Below are 20,558 nucleotides of genomic sequence, written 5' to 3' on the forward strand. Positions count from 1 at the left end.
GCCTACCAGAAAAAAACCCCAAAAAACCCCAACAGACCAAACCCAACCCCCTGGATGGACTCATCAGGAGCTCCTGATGACATTAATGGCACGGCTGGGAGGGGTCACCCCCACCTCAGGACACCCAGAGCTTTCATTTTGGGTGCTGCAGGAGCCCTGCAGCCCATGCTGGCACCAGGAGAGCACTTTGGGGTGGGCAGGACCCCACCTTTCTCCCACCTTTCCCACCATCGACCACCAATGGTGACCCAAAGACAGGGTCCTGAGCCCAAGGTGGCTCCTTCCCGGGGCGAGTGGGCCACCAGAGCCACCTCCCCCCCCCTCTGTGCTTTGCTGCCACCCTTCCCAGCTCCTTCGGGGACAGCATTTTGGGGGGGTGGGATTGCACATGGCTCCCAAAGCCCCTTCAGGAGGTGAGGGGACACGTCCTGGTGAGGACACGGTGGTCACCACCCCCCAGGATTTCGGGAGCCGTCGGCGCCGGGTCCGCGACCGCGGCGGGGGCAGGAGGGACCTGCTGAGTCAGGGCAGGCAGCGAGAGCATCTCCATCGATTGAAACCTGACTCCCAGGCTGGGCTGAGGAGATGAAAGCCCTTCTCGGGTGATGGCAGCTGGGGAGAGGCCACATCGCTCCTCCTGACCCTCTACAGAACCCCCTGAGCCCCGAGGGGTGGCCACACCTCTGTCTTTTGAGGTCCGGCCCTTTAGGGCATCTGGAAGGAGAGGAGATGCTGCCCGAGGTGAGGGGGGTGCAAGGAGGAGGAGGAGAAAAGCTCCAGGCTGTGGAGAAGGACCCTGGCACAGCCTGGGGGTCTATAGAATCCCAGACTGGTTCGGGTTGGTGGGACCTGGAAAATTATCCAGCCCTCCCCCAGTGCCATGGGCAGGGACCCCTCCCCCAGCCCAGGGGGCTCCCAGCCCCATCCAACCCCCAACACCTCCAGGGATGGGGCAGCCACAGCTTCTGGGGGCACCCTGGGGCTCAGCACCCTCACCCCAAAGAATTTCCTCCTCATGTCCAACCTCACTCTCCCCTCTTCCAGTTTAAATCCATTCTCCTCATCCCATCCCTCCAGGTCCTTGTCCAAAGTCCCTCCCCAGTTTTCCTGGCACTGGAAGGTGCTCTGAGGTCTTCCTGGAACCTTCTCCAGGCTGACCAACCCCAAATCTCCCAGCCCTGCTCCAGAGCAGAGCTGCTCCAGCCCTTTCAGCATCTCCGTGGCCTCCTCTGGACTCAATCCAACAGCTCCGTGTCCTTTTTGTGTTGAGGACTCCAAAAATGCACCCACTTTGTGCTCCGTGCTTCCAGGAAGGACAAGTGTGGAGCTGATGTGGCTTCCCTGAGCTATCTGCAGGGTTTGGGAGGGGCAGCCGTGACCAGAACCCACCACAGAGGTTTTTGGAGCACCCAGAGGCTCTCCCTGCTCCCTGGGCTCAGGGCCAGCGAGGAGGGACCCATCCCCATGGTCCTGGTTCCTGCTTCACCTGCTGAGCAGCTGCTGCCTGAGGGCAAAGTCCCAACCGTGACCTTCAGCTCCCAGCTGGTGCTTTCCTTGCTCTCCTCCTCCTCCTCCTCCATCCCCATGGTACCAAGCACCATCCCAGCTCCAACAGGACCGTGTGGCAGCAAGGAGTAGGGATGGGAAGGATCCCTTGCTCCCATTCCCTCTGTCCCACCCCTGGTGTCCCTCCAGCCCCTCTCCAGTCCCCAGAGATGTCCCAATCCCCAGTCCCACCCCTGGTGTCCCTCCAGCCCCTCTCCTGTCCCCAGGGATGTCCCCATCCCCAGTCCCACCCCTGGTGTCCCTCCAGCCCCTCTCCTGTCCCCAGGGATGTCCCCATCCCCAGTCCCACCCCTGGTGTCCCTCCAGCCCCTCTCCTGTCCCCAGGGATGTCCCCATCCCCAGTCCCATCCTTAGTGTCCCTCCAGCCCCTCTCCTGTCCCCAGAGATGTCCCCATCCCCAGTCCCATCTTTAGTGTCCCTCCAGCCCCTCTCCTGTCCCCAGAGATGTCCCCATCCCCAGTCCCATCTTTAGTGTCCCTCCAGCCCCTCTCCTGTCCCCAGAGATGTCCCCAGCCCCATTCCCATCCTTAATGTCCCTCCAGCCCCTCTCCTGTCCCCATCCCCACTTCCATCCTTAGTGTCCCTCCATCCCTTCTCCTGTCCCCAAGGATGTCCCCATCCCCACTGCCATCCTTGGTGTCCCTCCACCCCTCTCCTGTCCCCAGGGATGTCCCCAGCCCCACTGCCATCCTTGGTGTCCCTCCAGCCCCTTTCCTGTCCCCAGAGATGTCCCCATCCCTAGTCCCATCTTTAGTGTCCCTCCAGCCCCATTCCTGTCCCCAAGGATGTCCCCATCCCCAGTCCCATCCTTGGTGTCCCTCCAGCCCCTCTCCTCTCCCCAGAGATGTCCCACCCCTGGTGTCCCTGCAGCCCCTTTCCTGTCCCCAGAGATGTCCCCATCCCCACTCCCATCTTTAGTGTCCCTCCAGCCCCTCTCCTGTCCCCAGAGATGTCCCCATCCCCAGTCCCACCCTGGTGTCCCTCCAGCCCCTCTCCTCTCCCCAGAGATGTCCCCATCCCCAGTCCCACCCTGGTGTCCCTCCAGCCCCTCTCCTCTCCCCAGAGATGTCCCACCCCTGGTGTCCCTGCAGCCCCTCTCCTCTCCCCAGGGATGTCCCCATCCCCAGTCCCATCCTTGGTGTCCCTCCAGCCCCTCTCCTGTCCCCAGCCCCATTCCCACCCTTGGTTGGATGGAACCCTGAGGTTCTCCCAGGCTTTGGGGTGTGGGGAGCTGATTCCCCCGGTAACACGGGGGTGGGAAACCATCTCCAGGAGAAGGCAGAGCTGAGCCAGAAGGGGTTTGACCCAAACTTCCTCCCCAGGAGGGTTGGGTGAGGGACAAGCTGAGCTCCATGAGCACCTCCAACAGGAACCTGGGGAGTGAGGAGCAGGGATGGGCTGGAAAGGGGAGCAGAGGGGAGATGTGACCCCCCCAACCCCCAAACAGCACATGAAACCCCCACCCCAAAAAAGCCTCCTGGAGGCCTCTCCAGCACACGGAGCCTTGCAGGGAACCCTCCAGGTGGCCTTGGCAGCTGCTGCTCCCCACCCTTGGGTGTTTGCACAGGCAAAACAAACACAGCATCAGCATCTGCTTCCACCCCATCCCACAGAGCAGGGGAGAGGAGAGAAGGGCAGCTGGAGAGAGGGAAGAAACCCCCAACCTCCTCCTCGCTGCTGCTTGATTAACATTTTTATCAGCTGGAACAAGTGCAGGGTCAGAGCCTGCTCTTGTTAAAGCCGTGCAAGAGTTTGCTTTCTAACCCCCTGTAATTACTCCCCTTTGCCTGGGAAATCTGCATCACTCGAGGTGAAGTTTCCCCAGGCTTGGCCTCAGCCCAAAGATTAATTTGTATTAAAAGGCTCGAAAAGGGAGGGGGAAAAAAAAAAAAGAAAAAGAAAAAAGAAAAAAAAAAAAAAGGTTCTCCCTGTAGGGTGGGGAAGGGAAAATAAGAACCAGCCATTTTCTCCCTGTTGACAAACTAAAAGAGAAAGGGAGAAGAAAGGAGCTTAACGACTCTTTTCTGGAGGGAGGTGAAAGCCATAAAAGATTGGGAACTGCAAAAACTGCAATTTCCTGCGGGAACTCCCCCCCCCCCCCGTGCTGGGGCCTCCTGCAGAAATTTGGGATGAGTTGGAGGAGTTTTGGCCGTGGGGAAGGAGGGGGCAGGATGCTGGGGGTGGGATGCTCAGGTTGGGGTTCCCCCAGCGAGGTTTGGAGGTGGAAACTGGAGCTGCTCTGGTCCCCATCGGAGCCCCGGGGGGTGGGGGGGGAGCGTGCCAGGCCTTGGGGACATTTCTGGGGGTCCCCATGGGTGGGGGACACAGGAGCATCTCCCCATGGTCAGGGCTGGGGACAAGGGGACACATCCCGGGCTGGGTTTGGGGTGTTCAAGGATGGGATCGGGTTGTCCAGGAATTTGGGGTACCCGGGGATTTGGGATGGCAGAGTTATCCAGGGATCTGGCTTTGGGATGGTATGGGATCAGGTTGCCCAGGATTTGGGATGGCAGGAATTCCAGCTGCTCAGGGATTTGGGGTACCCAGGGATTTGGGATGGCAGGAATTCCAGCTGCCCAGGGATTTGGGGTACCCATGGGTTTGGGATGGCAGGAGCTGCAGTTGCCCAGGGATTTGGGGTACCCAGAGGTTTGGGATGGCAGGAATTCCAGCTGCCCAGGGATTTGGGATACCCAGGGGTTTGGGATGGCAGGAATTCCAGCTGCCCAGGGATTTGGGGTACCCAGGGATTTGGGATGGCAGGAATTCCAGCTGCCCAGGGATTTGGGGTACCCAGAGGTTTGGGATGGCAGGGGCTGCAGCTGCCCAGGGATTTGGGGTACCCAGAGGTTTGGGATGTCAGGAGCTTCAGTTGCCCAGGATTTGGGATACCAGGGGTTTGGGATGTCAGGAACTGCAGCTGCCCAGGGATTTGGGGTACCCAGGGGTGTGGGATGGCAGCAGCTGCAGCTGCCCAGGGATTTGGGGTACCCATGGGTTTGGGGTGTCAGGGGTTAAGGCTGCCCAGAGCTCTCAGGTGACTCAGGAATTTCAGGAGCAGGAGCTCAGGTTGCTCAGAGGGTTGGGGGGGGGGGGACAGAGGTTTGGGGGTCCCAGGAGTTTGCGGGATGAATCCTGGCAAAGAACAGGACTGGGGGTGACACCAGGGTGACAAATGGGACCCGGGCTTCACCTCCCCGGCCCCGGCCGAGCTTGTGTCCAACTTTTTCCCATCCTGGGAGCCCCGCAGAGCAGGGAAAACATCTCCAGGTGCCCGGAGCCTCCCGGGTGGTGCCGGGCCCGGTTCTGCCCGTGAGTCAGCACCGCTTGACACCCACTTGGCCCCCGCTGGAAGCGGCGTCGGGAGCTCCGCGGAGCTGGGGCTGCGCGGGTGCGGGAGGTCACGGAGCTGCCGGGATGTGCGGGGCGTGCGGGGCTCGGGGGGTTGGAGAGCTCTGGAGAGAAGAGTGGGTGGGAAGGAAGGGCGAGAAAAGAGAGGGAAAGCAGGAGGGAAAGCAAGGGGGGTTGTGGGGTTTTGGGGGTTTTTTTCTTTTTTTTTCTTTTTTTTTTTTTTTCCTTTTTTTAATTTTGTTTTCGGTTTGTTTTGTGGTTTTGGTCTTTTTTTTTTTGTTGTTCTTTTTTTGGGGGGGGGGTTTGGTTGTTTTTTGGGTTGTTGGGTTTTTTTTTCTTTGTTTGGTCTTTTTTTCTTTTTTTTCTTTTTTTTTCCTTCTTTTTTTTCCTTCTTTTTTTTCTTCTTTTTTTTCTTTTCTTTTTTTTTTTTCTTTTTGCGTTTAACGGGAAGGTTCCCACAAAGGGAGAAATAAAATAATTAAACTAAAAGAAAATAGAAAAGAAAATAGACAAGAAAAAAAGGAAATAATCATAAATAAAATACAAATAAAATAAAATACAAATAAAATAAAATAAAATACAAATAAAAATAAAATAAAATACAAATAAAAATAAAATAAAATAAAATACAAATAAAAATAAAATAAAATACAAATAAAAATACAAATAAAAATAAAATAAAAATAAAATAAAAATAAAATAAAAATAAAATAAAAATAAAAATAAAATAAAATAAAATACAAATAAAATAAAATAAAATAAAATAAAATAAAATAAAATAAAATAAAATAAAATAAAATAAAATAAACCAAAGCACGGCTCTGCATCCCCACCAACTGCTGCCCCCTCCCTAGCTCCCCCCTGCCAGGAGCTGCCACCCCTCCTCCCCAGCTGGCAGAGCTTCACCCAGGCTGTGGGTGCAGAAGTTTGCCTGGCACACGGTTCCCTGGAGAGCCGGCTCTGCTGGCACCCACCCCAAAAACCCCACAGCTGCCAGAAACCCCCCCAGGCGGGTGCTGCGGGAAGGGGGGGAGTGAGGAGGAGGAGCCCGTGGTGTGAGTCAGACACGAGAGGCTGTGGGTGCCTTGGCACCCGTGGGACCTCGCCAGAACACACACAGCACCCAGGGCCAGCACCCCACTCCTGGGGAAGCCCCCGGTGTTTGGGGTCGTGCTTGCCCCCAGCTTCTCCCCGTCCCTAAATCCAGTACCTGCTGGTTGGAGGGTTGCTCCACAGGTGTTTTTCTGCATTCCCTGCTTGCACACCAGCCTGAGGGAAAGGAGAACCCAGGAGGAGTCCCAAGACCATCGCGGGGGGATGGGGGGGGTGGGGGGATTGGGGTTTTTCCCCCAGCTTAGGACTTCCACCTGGTCTCCATCCTGCAAGGCCAGGTTGGGCTCTGCCCCTCCAGGTTCTCACAAGCTCCAGGTGGTCCAAACAAGAGTCCCAGCCCCCAGCTCAGTGCTGGGGTGGGGTCTCCATCCTCTTTATTCCCCGATTCCTGGGAACAACCCCCCGCCCCCCCCCCCCCCCCTCCCCCCAGATGCCATCATCCTCACCTGCATCTCCCTCCTCTTCCTCCCCCTTTCCCTCTCCTGCCCCATTGCCCCCACCCAGGGGCACTTCCATCACCAGGACGTGGGGTCTCCTCCCCCACCCAGCTCCCTCCCACCCAGGGGACCCCCAGTTCTTGAGGACAGAGCTGGAAGGGGGTGCGCCGGAGGGGAGACCCCCTCTCTTTGCCCCCTTCCCCCCCCCCATCAGAACCACTCCCCCAATTTTTTGCTCTGCATTTCCATAGCAAACATTAAAGAAACCACAAACACCGGGGCAGAAATTGGCGTTTTGCCTGCGTGGGGGGGTGCAGATAATGGGGGCCTGACCCCCCTCTCCAGAGCTCCGCACCGGGTTTTCCCCCTCCCGCAGCATCGTCCTCTCCCGCAATCCCCCGCCAGCCGCCGCCGCGCCCCGGTACCGCCAAACCCCGGCCTGGATCGCACCGGAATGGGGCAATTTAGGGACATTTAGGGTAGATTAAGGGGGGGGGGGGGGTGCTTGGCTGGGGAGGGGTGTGCATGGGAGGGGGGGGGGGGTTACCCCCTGCGCGTGTGCGGTGCGTGGGGTGCGGGTGCTCAACAACCCCCCCCCTCCTTCCCTGTGTTCCCACGTTTGTGTGCGGGGTGTGGGGGGGGGTCTGTCTGTCTGTCTGTGCGTCCCACCCCCCCGCTGTGCTGGCGGGTGCGTGTCCCCCTGCGTGTGACCCCCGCTGCCCGTGTTATGTGTCTGTCCGTGTGCGTGTGCGCGCGTGTCCCCTCCTTTCTCCATAGCGGTGACAATGGCCAGGCGCGTCCCCACCGCTGGCCGTGCCCATCTCCCACTGACGCCCCCTCCTCCTCATCCTCCATCACCCCCCCAGCCTTCCCCCCCCCTCCCTACTCCTCCTCCATCCCCGGCGGCTGCAGTTTCCTCTCCCGCCAGCAGCGAGCAGCAAGTGGATGCGCGATCGGGGCTCCCACTCCCGCACACACACGCACACCACACAGCGAGGCAGCGGGCAGCACGGGTGCCGTGGGGCTGCCGGGCCCCCCCCCGCTGCCGTATGCGGGCCCCCGCCGCCCGCCCCCGCCGCCTGATGAGCCCCGGTCCCGCCGGACCGGGCAGCCGCCGCCCCGCCGCCCGCCAACATGTACCTGCACCCCGAGGCTGCCAGCGCAGGTGAGCACCGGGGGGGGGGGGGGGGACTGGGGACACCTGGGGAGGGGGACACGGACACCAGGGCTCCGCAGCCGCTGTCCCCAGGGGGACCGCTCCATGCCCTCCCCGACCTCCCCAGGGAGCCCCGGTGGGGGCTGCACGGTAACCACACACACACCCCCCACACCCCCCCCAGCTTTCCCCGAGCCCCCCCAGATGCGGCTTGGCCGGAGTGACCGGGCGGGAGTTAGGGTAGTTGGGTGGGTTTGGTGGTTTTATTGGTTTTATTTTTTTTTTTTTTAAGGGATGGGGGGGAGGAAAGTCACCGCTGTCGCTTTCAAATGAGTCACCGCCCTGCAGAGCTGCTGGGGCCCGGGGGGCCCGGCCCCCCATGTGGGGACACCCCAACCTGTGGGGACAGCACCCTCCCACTGGGGGAGCGCCCAGACCCCAGCGAGTCCTCAGCACCCCGGGGGGAGCCTCCCAGCCCTTCTGCAAGCCCCCAGCCCCTTGGGGGGAGCCCCTAGCCCCCCTGAAAGCTCCCAGCCACCCAGCGAGCCCCCAGCCCCCCAACGAGCTTCCAGCCCCCCTGAAAACCCCCAGCCACCTCGCAAGTCCCCAGCCCCCCGAACCAGCCCGTCAGCAAGCCCCCAGCCCCCCAGGATGAGCCCCCAACCCCCCAACGAGCCCCCAGGGTGAGCCCCCCACCCTGCTGGGTGCCAGCAGCCAGACAAGCACCCAGTGGGCAGCTCCCCACACGCCCCCCTCCCCATCCCTCCATCTTTTCGGGGTTCCCCCCACCTCTTCCCTTTTCGGTGGGCGATTGGGGAGGGGGCTTTAGCCGGGTCGGTTTTGCTGAGCTCATGCTCCGAAGGCACCGATCGGCCCCGTACCGAGAAATCTGGGACGCTGGCAGGGAGAGAGAGAGAGAGATGATTTTTTTTAATTTATTTTTTTAATTTTTTTTTTTTTTTTTTCTGGGTGCAGCCGCCCGAGCTGGCGGCAGCCGGTGCGGAGGAGAAGGGATGCTACCGGTGCGACACGTTTAAACCCGGGGGGGCCTGGCAATTGTCACCCCACCGTGTCCCGGGGCCCTCCGGACGTCCGCCGGCCGACAGAAGGACAAAGTGTCCTGCGGTGGCGTTGGGGACGTGCCGGCGGGGACGAGCGGGCGCCGGTGGCTGTGGTTGGAGCCGGCGTTTGGGCCTGTGGGGAGGTTTTGGGGGCAGGTTCGGGGACGGCGACACGTTGTCACCCGCAAGCAGGTGACAGCATCGAGGCTGCCGGGGAGTTGGCGGCTGGAGACAAAAGCGCCTTCGAGGTGAAGTTTCCTCCTGCCCCGGAGCCTGAGCGTCCCCTCCCGCTGCAAGGCGGGAGCAGCTCGGTCCCGTGTCACCACCCTGTCCCCAACACCCTTCGGAGATGTCCTGTGGACCGGGGAGTGTGGCACTGCTTGGCCCAAGGTCACCCAGCGGGCCGGTGGCAGAGCTGGGGACACCAGCCTGTCCCCACCGGCAGCAAGGTGACAAAACTGCCCTCCCCTCCCAGTGCCCGAGGTCCGCGGTGGAGTTGTGTCCCCTCCAAACTTTGCATCTGTCCCCACCACCCCTCTTTGCCACCTTCTCCCCTCTGGTTGTCCCCGCGGGCCACCAATGGCTGCTTGTGCCTGCTGGCTGCAAGGTGAAGAGGCAGGGACAGGGGGGACGCAGCCCCCTCTCTCCCCTCTCCCCAAATCCTGCTGTCCCCACCTGCTGGCTCTGCCCCCACGGTGGGGTTTTCCCCCGTCACCCACTGTGGCAGGACCGTGGGGTGCCACGGGTGGGGGGGTTTGGTTTGACAGAGGGTTTGACACCTTTGCTGGGTGCTGGGACAACGGGTGTTTCATTCCCTGTTTCTCCCTGGCCCTGCTTTTCCTCCCGTGCCACCATGGTGCCACACAGGTGCCAGGTCTCTGTGTCGTCGTCCCCCTCACTGAGGGGACACCCCCCAGTGGGGGTCTGTCAGGATTTGCACCCTGGGTCTAACAGTGTCCCCCAAAAATCCCTTCTTGGCTCCTTCAGCTGGAGGTGGCACCGGCCTGCCTCGTCCCCTGCTCTGTGTCACCACCGTGCAGGGGACAGCAGTGGTGGCCCCCAGCATCAGCTGAGCTTCAGGAAGGGGGGGAGAAGGTGCTGGCTTGGGGAAATTTGGGCAACTTTGCTGTCTTGTGCTTGGCAACCCAGGGAAAGGGGGGTCTGGGGGGGCTTGGAGGTGTCGCTGAGGTTGGGAGATCTGGTGCTGGGCTGGGAGATGCCCGAGGTGGCCTGGACTCGGCTGGCAAGAGGATTTGGGGCTTGGGACCGAGCTGAGGGGCTTCCCAGAGCGTGTGGGTTCAGCTGGGTGGCTTTCTCGGGGGGGTTCCGGGGGGGCTGTGCCATCTCCTGTGCTGTCTGTGTCCCGTGATGCGTCTGGAGAGCGGCGGCCGAGTGCGAGGCTGAGGTTGGGTTTGAAGGCAAAGGTGCCCTCTGTGCCACGGGGACAGATGTCCACCCGTGACGGGGACACCAGGGCAGCTCCCTGCTGCCATTCCAGACCCCCACCCCCCCTGCTCCATCTCCACCCCCCCACCGAGCTCTCCCTTCCCCAGGTTGCGTCTTCGTGCATCGAGCAGGTGTTGGGGGGGGGGGGGGTCGGGGTGTCTAGGTGTCCCCCCACCCCATATCCCCATCCTCCCAGGGTCCGATCCTGCTGGTTGGCCGGAGGATGCTGAGCCGAGGCGTGCGGGGGGTGGGTGGGGGGGCTCGGGTGGCGGCGGTGAATCAACAACCAGGCGGCTGCTTGTTTTCCCCCCGGCGTTGTCTCGGAGTGAGCGATGGTTCTGCGAGTGCTGGAGATGGGCTGGGGGGAGGAGGAACCAGAGGAGCAGCCGGGTTGTTAAATGAGCCAAAATCCCCCGAGGAGCAAGACGAGGGGGGCGGCGGAGGGGGGGGGATGGATGGAGAAGGTGTTGGGGAGGAGGAGGGGGGGGGGGTGAAATACGACAGCAGACAAAGAGGGGTTGGTGGCCTCGCTGGGCACCTGCTGCAGCCACGCGTCCCGTGCGCCACCGGCAGCTCCCGAGCTCCGTGTGTGTCCCCCCCCCACTCCCATGACCCCCCCATCCCACCCCCCCTCCTCCCTGCCACCCCTCCGGGATGCTCCTACCTTTTGCTGTCCCCCTGTCCCCCTGTCCCTTCACCCCCCAGCAGCTCCAGCCCCCTCCCTCAGTGTCATGGGGTGTCCGTGGGGGGTGCCGAACCCCCCCCCCCCCCCCCCCAAAAGGGTCTCACACCCACTCCGAGGGGGGTCTTGCTCCTCTCTCCCCACGCCCGGGGGAGACCCACGCTCAGATGGGTGACACGCGGGGCCCAGCGCCCCACGCACGGCGTGGGGACAACAAGGAGGGGGTCGGGGGGGGGTTGCAGGCTGGGGAGGGGAGTGGGGGGGGTCTGCTTGATCCACCACCACGGCAAGGAGCTGGAGGCGGCTTCTCCATCTCCTGATCTCGCGGCTTTTCAAGCAGGCAGGGAAGGGCGGGGGAGCGGGGAATGAAGACAGATGCAGATAATATCCCACCCCCCCCCCCCCCGGCCATTCCACCCCCCCCCCAGGGCTCAGCTCCGATATCTGGTGGAGCTGGATTCACACCAGGGAAGAGCTTTCCAAGAGCCACCAGTGGGGCCGGGGCACGGGGATGGATGGGGTGTGACAAAGCAGAGAGGTGGTGACAACGTTGAGATGGGGAGGGGGGACACACACACTCCCCCTCCCCCCCGTTTGAGGCCACCCCTCTCCTCACCCAGGCTGCTGGGGGTGGGGGGGGGGTGTAGGATGTGTGCGTGGGGTCCTGCGTGGGCTTGGGGTGGGGGGTGGGTTGGGCTGTGTCAAGCAGCAGGTTCTGCGTCCCTGTGGGTGTTGGTCTGGTGGGGTCCTGGGGTGCTGGGTGGGTTGGTGGTGGGGTCGGGGTGCTGGGAGGGTCCCCTCCTGTTGTCACCAGGCTGCTGGGCTGGCAGCTCTGCTGCAGGAGGGAGAGGGTCACCTTGGGGGGAGTTAATGAGGTTTGAAAGGGAAGCGGCCGATGGTGCTGGCGGGGCTGGAGCCAGGGTGGTGGCAGAGGGACAGCAGAGCCAGCCGGCCCTTCTCCCCACTTGGGGACACTGTGGGGACGGGGTTGAGCCCGTGCTTTGGGGTCTCTGGGCATCCCTGAAACGAGGTGTGCAGCCCCAAAATGGGGCTGGGGGACACGGGTGGCTGCAGGGTGACTGTCCCTGCTCCCCCATGGGTGACCATCACCAATCCTCCACGGGTGGCTGTCCCTGCTCCCCCGTGGGTCACCATCCTTAATCCTTCCTTGGTGACCATCTCCAGTCCTCCAGGGGCCACCATCCCCATTCTTCCATGGGTCAACATCTCTGCTCCCTCACAGGTGGCCATCCCTGTCCCCCATGGGTCACTGTCCCTAACCCCCCATGGGTGACCACCCTGTCCCCCACGGCTCACCATCCCTAACCCCCCATGGGTCACCATCCCTGTCCCCCATGGATGACCACCCTGTCCCCCATGGGTCACCATCCCCAACCCTCCATGGCTCACCATCCCCAACCCTTCATGGGTGACCACCCTGTCCCCCGTGTGTCACCATCCCTGTCCCCCATGGGTCACCATCCCCAACCCTCCATGTGTCACCATCCCTAACACCCCATGGGTGGCCACCCTGTCCCCCATGTGTCACCATCCCTGTCCCCCATGTGTCACCATCCCCAGTCCCCCCAATTCTCAGCCTCTGTCACCGGAGGATGCAGCTCAAGGACCAGGATTGCCACCAGCCCCTTGTCCCCCAGCCACCTGCCCACTCCCCCATGTCCCCAGCCCTTCATCTGGGGCCTTCCTCCACCCTTCACCCCCCTCCTCTCCCTCCTCCCTCCTCCCCTCCATCTTTGCTCCATCTTCCCACCAACCCTCTTCTTCCTCCCCCCAGCACCACCAACCCCCTCTCTGGCTGGAGGCTGTGGCACTGGGCTCTCTGCGGGGCTCCTGTCCCCAAGGGGGGGGGACACAAAGCTCATCCTCAGCGTGGTGGCCAGGGGACGTCACCCCGAGGCAGCTGGGGCAGGGAGGAAGGGTTGGCCACACGGAGCCTGCTGGCTCCTGTCCCCTGGGGAGCCTCTGGCTTTGTGCCTCCCTCTCTCTCGCTGTCACCCAAAGTGGCCCCGGGGATGATGGAGGACGCTGGGGCCAGAGGCTAAGTGGTGACAATGACGTGGAGACGCGAGGGCTGGCGGTGGCACTCGGCGTGAGAGCACGGTGCTGCTCCGCTGGCCCTGCCACCGCTGCCTGGGGACCTTCCTGGTGACAAAGGCAGGGATGACACCCCCGGGGGCTGCGGGGACAACGTCCCAGAGGCTGTGGGGACAATGTCCAGGGGTCTGTGGGGACAATTCTCAGGGGTCTGCAGGGATGATGTCCATGGGTCTGTGGGGACAAAATCCAGGGGTCTGTGGGGACAAAATCCAGGGGTCTGTGAGGACAAAATCCAGGGGTCTGTGGGGACAATTCTCAGGGGTCTGTGGGGACAATATCCTAGGGGCTGTGGGGACAAACTCCAGGGGTCTGTGGGGACAAAGACCAGGGGCTGTGGGGACAGTATTCTAGGGGCTGTGGGGACTAAGTCCCAGGGGCTGTGGGGACAACATCCTAGGGGCTGTGAGGACAAAATCCAGGGGTCTGTGGGGACAATCCTCAGGGGTCTGTGGTGACAATTTTCAGGGGTCTGTGGGGACAACATCCTAGGGGCTGTGGGGACAATGTTCAGGGGGCTGTGGGGACAATGTCCATGGGTCTGTAGGGCCAGTATTCTAGGGGCTGTGGGGACAAAGTCCAGGGGCTGTGGGGACTAAGTCCCAGGGGTCTGCAGGGGTAATTTTCAGGGGTCTGCAGGGATGATGCCCCAGGGACTGTGGGGTGATGTCCCAGGGGCTGTGGGGTGATGTCCCAGGGCTGTGGGGACAGTGCCCAGGGGGCTGCAGAGGGACAGGCCCAGCCAGGACTTCAGGGCTCAGGTTTTGGGCCACCCGGAGCAGGGGCTGAGCAGGAACCACCCCCGCTGGGGGTGAGGGACATGACGAGGCCATCAGGACCAGGGTGATGGGTGGAAACCCCACGGGACTCGGGGACAGAAAGTCCTTCAGGGTGGGGGGGATGGCTCCGGGTGCTCCTCACGGGGAGGGATGTGGTGGGGACCACAGAAACCACGCGCCTCTCCGGAAATCCTCTGCCAAAAATAACCCGGCGCCGGGGGCTGAGAACCTTCCCGTGCCAAAACCTCCCCCCACCCCCAGCTCCTGCATGTGACACCCCCCCCCCCCAGGGGGTCTGGGTGACAGCCCTGCCCCCTGCCAGGGTGCCGTGGGGGGTCTGCTCCACCCGGGTGCACCCGATGGTGAAACACCCATCCTGTCCCCCATCACCGTGGTGCCAGGGACGTGTCCTAGGATGGGACAGGGGAGCTGTGGCTGCATCCCAGAAGGAGCTGCGGGATGTTTTGGGACAGCCCGTGGGGTGGGGACACTGCTCTGGTGGGTGCTGCCACCACCCTGGTGCCACCTGCCTTGGCGTGGCTTCAGCACACGGGTGCTGCTGGGTGGGTGCTTGGAACCCAGCACCACACCCTGTGGGATGGGGCCTTGGGGGGGGGGTGCTGGGGTCGGAGAGTTGGGAGGAAAAGCCCCCCCCAGCCCCCCCCTCCCCTCCACAGAGGGGCAGGAAAGTTGGTGAGGGGGAGGCAGAGACAGAGAGATTGACAGCTCCGGGGGCTGGGCAGATGGCTGGGGGAGAAACATGTGGTGAGGGATGGGAGGGATGGGGATGGAGGGATGGAGGGATAGGGATAGAGGGAGGGATGGATGGAGGGATGGAGGGAGGGAGGGATGGATGGATGAATAGATGGAAGGATGGAGGGATGGAGGGATAGGGATAGAGGGATGGAGGGATAGGGATAGGGGGATAGGGATGGATGGAGGGAGGGATGGATGGAAGGAGGGAGGGATGGAGGGATGGAGGGATAGGGATAGAGGGATGGAGGGATGGATGGATGGATGGATGGATGGATGGATGAATAGATGGAAGGATGGAGGGATGGAGGGGTAGGGATAGAGGGATGGAGGGATAGGGATAGAGGGATGGATGGATGGATGGATGGATGGAGGGATGGATGGATGGAGGGAAGGAGGGATGTATAGAGAGATGGATGGATGGATGGATGGATGGATGGATGGATGGATGGATGGAGGGATGGAGGGATAGATAGATAGATAGAAAGATAGATAGATAGATAGATAGATAGATAGATAGATAGATAGATAGATAGATAGAAGATAGATAGATGTGTTGGAGAGGAGGATGCCTGGGCAGATGCCCAGCTGGAGATCAGACCCCCCTTCCCTTCCTTCTCCCACCCCTCCTCTCCCATCTCCTGGTGGGACACCAGCCAGGGCCACCTCTCCCCCGTGCAGCCCCCCAGAACCCCCCAGCTCTCTGGCTGGCAGTGGCCATCTCACCCCTCCAGCTTGCCAGCTCTGGGGCCACCCTCCTCTGCCTCGTGGCTTGCCAAACCTGCCTCAAATCAGCTCCCCCCCCCCCAAAAAAAAAAAAAAAAATACAACCCAAAATAAACAAGCCACCCAGCAGGTGGTTTCCAAAGCTGGCACCCAGGCTTTGCCCACCCCTCTTGGAGCTTTTCCATCCTGGCAGCCCCCCCTGTGCCCATCCCCTCTGTCTCTGCTGGTCCTACCTTGCTTCAAAATCCCCCAAGCTCCCCCCCAGGCTCCAGCACAGGAGAGAAAAGCTGCAAATTCACAGTTTTTCAGCTGCCACCTAAAAATAAGAGGTTTGGGAAATATCGAGCAGATGAGTGGGAGGTTGAGAAGAGGAGGAATTAAGGGCCTGGCGCCAGGCAAACGGCAGCTGGGGAGCCCCAGGGTGGCAACGTTGGCCACCTCCTCCCCTTGCCCTGTGGCCCTCTGCCATGGCACAGCCACCCCCTGGGGACCAAGAGGGTGTTTGGGTGCCAGGGGGGGGGGGGACAAGGGTCGGGGTGGCGATGGGAAGGTGTGGCAGGGGGTGACAGGAGGTTGGTGGCAGGGGGTGACAGGAGGTTGGTGGCAGTGGCACGGGAGGGAGGGTTCTCCACGTGGAGAGGTTGGATGGGTGGGGTGGGGGGGTCTGAGGGGATTGGATTTCTCCCCCCACCCCCTCCTCCCTTTTCAGGGACCTTTCGTGGCTCTGGGAGGATGCTCAGGGAGATGGGGGTGGAATGGTGAGGAGCTGGAGGGGAGAAGGAGGGTGCTGGGGGGGGGCTGAGGGGAAGGTTCGTGGAGGGGGGGGTTGCAGGGGGTGCTGGTGGAGGATGGGTGCTGGGATGGGCACCAGGAGGCTGGGTGAAGCTGGGCCCAGCGAGAGCCGTGGCTGTTCTGGAGAGCTGAGTGGCCACAGGGCCACCAGGAGGCACCAAGGAACTGAGAGGGACCAAACCATGGAGATCTGCAAAGGCACCAGAGTGTGCAAGGACACCAAGGTGTGCAAAGCTACCGAGATGTTCAAGGCCACCAAGGTGTGCAAAGTCACCATGATGTGCAAGGCCACCAAAGTGTGCAAGGCCACCAAGGTGTGCAAAGCCAGCAAGACTCACAAAGCCACCAAGATGTGCAAAGCCACCAAAGTGTGCAAGGCCACTGAGATGTGCAAAGCCACCAAGATGTGCAAAGCCACCAAAGTGTGCAAGGCCACCGAGATGTGCAAAGCCACCAAGATGTGCAAGGCCACCAAGGTGTGCAAAGCTACCAAGGCTCACAAAGCCACCAAGATGTGCAAGGCCATGAAGATGTGCAAAGCCACCAAGATGTGCAAGGCCACCAAGATATTCAAGGCCACCAAGGCTCACAAAGCCACCAAGATGTGCAAAGTCACCATGACGTGCCAGGCCACCAAGATATTCAAGGCCACCAAGATGTGCAAAGCCACCAAGACGTGCAAAGCCACCAAGATGTGCAAAGCCACCAAGGTGTGCAAGGCCACCAAGGCTCCCAAAGCCACCCAGATGTTCAAGGCCACCAAGCTGTGCACAGCCACCCAAATGTGCAAAGCCACCCAGACGTGCACAACCCCTGAGACGCCCAAAGCCACCGGGACGCTCGGGGCCACCAAGGTGCCCAAAGCCACCAAACGCAGGGGGTCACCAACACGCACAAAGCTTTGGAGGGGCACAAAGCCCCCCCTGGCACGGGGACCCCACGTGACATCCCAGGGCGTGGGGATGAGGCAGGAGCTTCCCCCCCCCCTCGGCTTCTTTAATCAACCGGTGCTAATTGCCTGGAAAATGAGTCATTTCCACCCCGCTGAGAGGAGGGCAGCCTGCAGGCCACCTCTCCTCCTTGGGGACACTGCCAGCACGGGCTGAGGGACACGTGTCCCCACCAGGCACTGGGACCAGGGTGGCTGAGGCTGGAGGGAGCCAAGAGCATCGTGGCCTGGACCCTTCCCCCCCCCCTCCTGGGTGAGGCAGCTCCTCACTGGTGGCTCTGGTGGCACTTTGGGACGGGGACTTTGGGGGAGGGGACCCCCCCGTCCCTCTGCAACCCCTTTGGTGGCAGCGTCCAGACACAGGGATGGATTTTGCCTTCCTAAATGGGTTCATTCTGCATCTCCCCAGACCTCCTTCCCCCCCCCCTCCCCCCCCTCCCCACATTTCTCCTGGATTTCCTTCTCACTGGATGAAGCTGACCCCATAAGGATGAACCTGGCCCAATGAGGATGAACCTGACCCCATAGGGATGAAGCTGACCCCATAAGGATGAACCTGGCCCAATGAGGATGAACCTGACCCCATAGGGATGAAGCTGACCCCATGAGGATGAAGCTGACCCCATAAGGATGAACCTGGCCCAATGCGGATGAACCTGACCCCATAAGGATGAACCTGAGCCCACGAAGGATGAACCTGACCCCATAAGGATGAATCTGAACCCATAAGGATGAACCTGACCCCAAAAGGATGACTTTGACCCTTTGAGGATGAAGTTGAACCCATGAGGATGAACCTGACCCCATGAAGGATGAACCTGGCCCAATGAGGACGAACCTGACCCCATGAGGATGAACCTGACCCCATGAGGATGAACCTGGCCCCATGAAGATGAACCTGACCCCATGAGGATGAACCTGGCCCAATAAGGATGAATCTGACTCCATGAGGATGAACCTGACCCCATGAGGATGAACCTGACCCCATGAGGATGAACCTGGCCCCATGAAGATGAACCTGACCCCATGAGGATGAACCTGGCCCAATAAGGATGAATCTGACTCCATGAGGATGAACCTGACCCCATGAGGATAAATCTGACCCCATGAGGATGAATCTGACCCCATGAGGATGGACTTGACCCCACCAGCACCTCTTGAAACCCCAGCTAAGCCCAGTGGGGTTACAGTGGGGGTCACTGTCCCCCTGCTTCCATCTTGTCACCACATCCCCAAGCTGACAACAACGAGGAGGAGGGGTTAGGTGGCATCTGGGGGGCAGAGGAGCTCTTCCCCCCCTTCCAAACCACCCTAACCCACCCCGTTATCCCCCAGGCTAAATTTTGGGGGTCCCACACCCCATCCCAAGGGGCCCCGTCTCCCCTCCCTCTTTGCCAACGTGGCAGCTTCCCCCCCCCCCCCCTCCCACCCCCTCCCCAGAGCAGCTGCTTTACCCGGGCTTGGGAAATGTTGGAAATTAAGGGTTGGTCCCAAATTCCCTCCTAGGCAACAGTTGCCAAGCGAGCTCCTTTCCTCCCCATCCTCCTCCTGACCCGGGAGCCACAGAGGGGCCCCCACTCCGGGCTGATGGAGAGAACCCCCCCCCCCCCTTGACACCCCCTCCCCAAAACCTCCCTGGAAGCTCTGCTGCCATGACCCCAACACCAAATCCATTCCTTTTACCCCCAAAACCCTCCCCGGGGGGGGTGACTTCAGCACCCAGCCTGGGAGTGCTGGTGGCAGAGGGGACACCAGACACCCCCCCCCCCCCCAACTCCCCCTCCCCTAAATCTGTCAGCCTGGGGGGCTTTGCCTCCCCCTCCCTGGCTCTGAGCTGCTGGCAAATTTCATTACAATAACAAGGGCTGCGGGCAGATGAATTATTAACGATTATTGTTTAATATTGATGCTGCAGGATGGCTGCTCCAGCCCTGCTGCTTCCCACCCCCACCCTCCCGGCTCCAGCCATGGCCTCTCCCCATCCCTGGGGGGCACAACTGGCTGGGGACCCCCCCCCCCATCCTCCAGTAACAACGGGGCTGAGCTGAGGGTCCCACCAAACCCCCCCTTTCCTGGGTCGTTTTGGGTTCGTATTAATCCTTGCAGGGTGTCAGGGTCACCCCGTGCTGGGGTGGGGGTCCCTTTGGGGGCTGGGGAGGGGGGTTGGTGCTCATTTGGGTGCTGAGGAGGAGCTGGGGGGGGGCGGTGGCTCAGGGGAACCCCCCCTCCTAGGAAAGGGGAGGAAAAGGGGGAGGCTAAAGGATGGGGATGGGGGTCCCTTTGGGGGCTGGGGAGGGGGGTTGGTGCCCACTTGGGTGCTGAGGAGGAGCTGGGGGGGGGATGGCTCAGGGGAACCCCCCCTGTTAGGAAAGGGGAGGAAGAGGGGAAGGGAGGTTAAAGGATGGGGATGGGGGTCCCTTTGGGGGCTGGGGAGGGGGTTTGGTGCCCACTTGGGTGCTGAGGAGGAGCTGGGGGGGGGGGGATGGCTCAGGGGAACCCCCCCTGTTAGGAAAGAGGAAGGGGAGGGAGAAGGTGAAAGGATGGGGAAGAGGAAAAGGGAAGGGATGGGGATTAGGAAGAGGAAGGAAAAGGGGGAGAGGATGGAGAGGGTGGAAAGGCAGGGATGAGGCTGGGGAAAGGGAAAGAGGAAAGGGGAAAGGAAAGAGGAAAAGGGAAGGGAAAGAGGAAAGGGGAAGAGGAAATGGAAAGAGGAAAAGGGGAGGGATGGGGATTGGGAAGGAAAAGGGGAAGGGAGGTTAAAGGATGGGGATTAGGAAAGGGAAGAAGGAAGGGATGAGCAAGGGGAACAGATGGAGATTAGGAAGGGGAAGGAAGGGAGATGCTCACTGCTCTCCTGGCCGGGCCAGTGGGAGCCACAGGAGGCCGGTGGCCACGCTGCCACCTTTGCTGGCCACGCTGTCACCTTTGCTAGCCACACCGTCCCTTTTGGTGGCCACACCAGCTCCTGCAGAGATCAAAACCTTCACCCTGCTCCATCCCGAGCTCCCGGGGAGCGCTGGGGACCGGGCCATCCCCTCAGGAATCCCAAATTCCCAGGTATCCCCCGGCTGAGCCGTCTCTCTGCTCTTTTCCCCCCCCCAGGGGCTCCCTCCCGCGACGTCCTCCTCGTCTCAGCCATCATCACCGTCAGCCTTAGTGTCACCATCGTCCTCTGCGGGATCTGCCAGTGGTGCCAGCGCAAACTGGTGAGTGTCCCCAGGTCACCCCGAGACCTCTGCCGCCCCCCCCGGGGGCCCTGGGGGGCTGGGGGGGGGTCCGGGTAATTCCTTCGGACGCAGAAGAGCGGGAAAAGCCCCGTGGGAAAGCAGCCAGCGTGTCCCCTGGTGCCACCAGGAGGTAGGGGATGGTTCTGTCACCCTCTGTCACCCCCACCCCAGCAGCCAGGGGACACCAAACGTCCCTCCGTGAGCTCCCCCGTGGGTCATCCTTCTCCTCTTCCCGGAGCAGCCCAGCACCGGGATCCGTGGGAAAGGGACAGGATGGGGTTGTGGCCACTTGGAAGCCACCAGGAAGAGGTTTCCAGGCTTGGCCAAGGAAGAAAAAGTTGGAGAAGGGAAGTTTAAAGCCCAGAGGGAAGTTGGTGGTGCTGGAGGCTGAGGCTGGCAGAGGAA

The 20,558-nt window shown here is 61.3% G+C and overlaps 2 protein-coding genes across 2 annotated transcripts in view; one reads left to right on the forward strand and one right to left on the reverse strand.

The window, feature by feature from the left end:
* TMEM216 (transmembrane protein 216) overlaps positions 1 to 20,558 on the reverse strand; it is a 112,305-nt gene that overhangs the window by 31,590 nt on the left and 60,157 nt on the right. The gene's annotated exons all lie outside the window — the stretch shown is intronic.
* Positions 7,397 to 20,558, forward strand: part of SYT7 (synaptotagmin 7) — a 33,416-nt gene continuing 20,254 nt past the window's right edge. The window contains 2 exon segments of the mRNA XM_071761827.1: positions 7,397 to 7,632; positions 20,029 to 20,132. Of these exon segments, the coding sequence (XP_071617928.1) occupies positions 7,602 to 7,632; positions 20,029 to 20,132 (135 nt within the window). The 5' untranslated portion in view covers positions 7,397 to 7,601.

Source organism: Heliangelus exortis, chromosome 18 (assembly GCF_036169615.1).
Source record: "Heliangelus exortis chromosome 18, bHelExo1.hap1, whole genome shotgun sequence".
Classification (NCBI taxonomy): Eukaryota; Metazoa; Chordata; class Aves; order Apodiformes; family Trochilidae; genus Heliangelus; species Heliangelus exortis.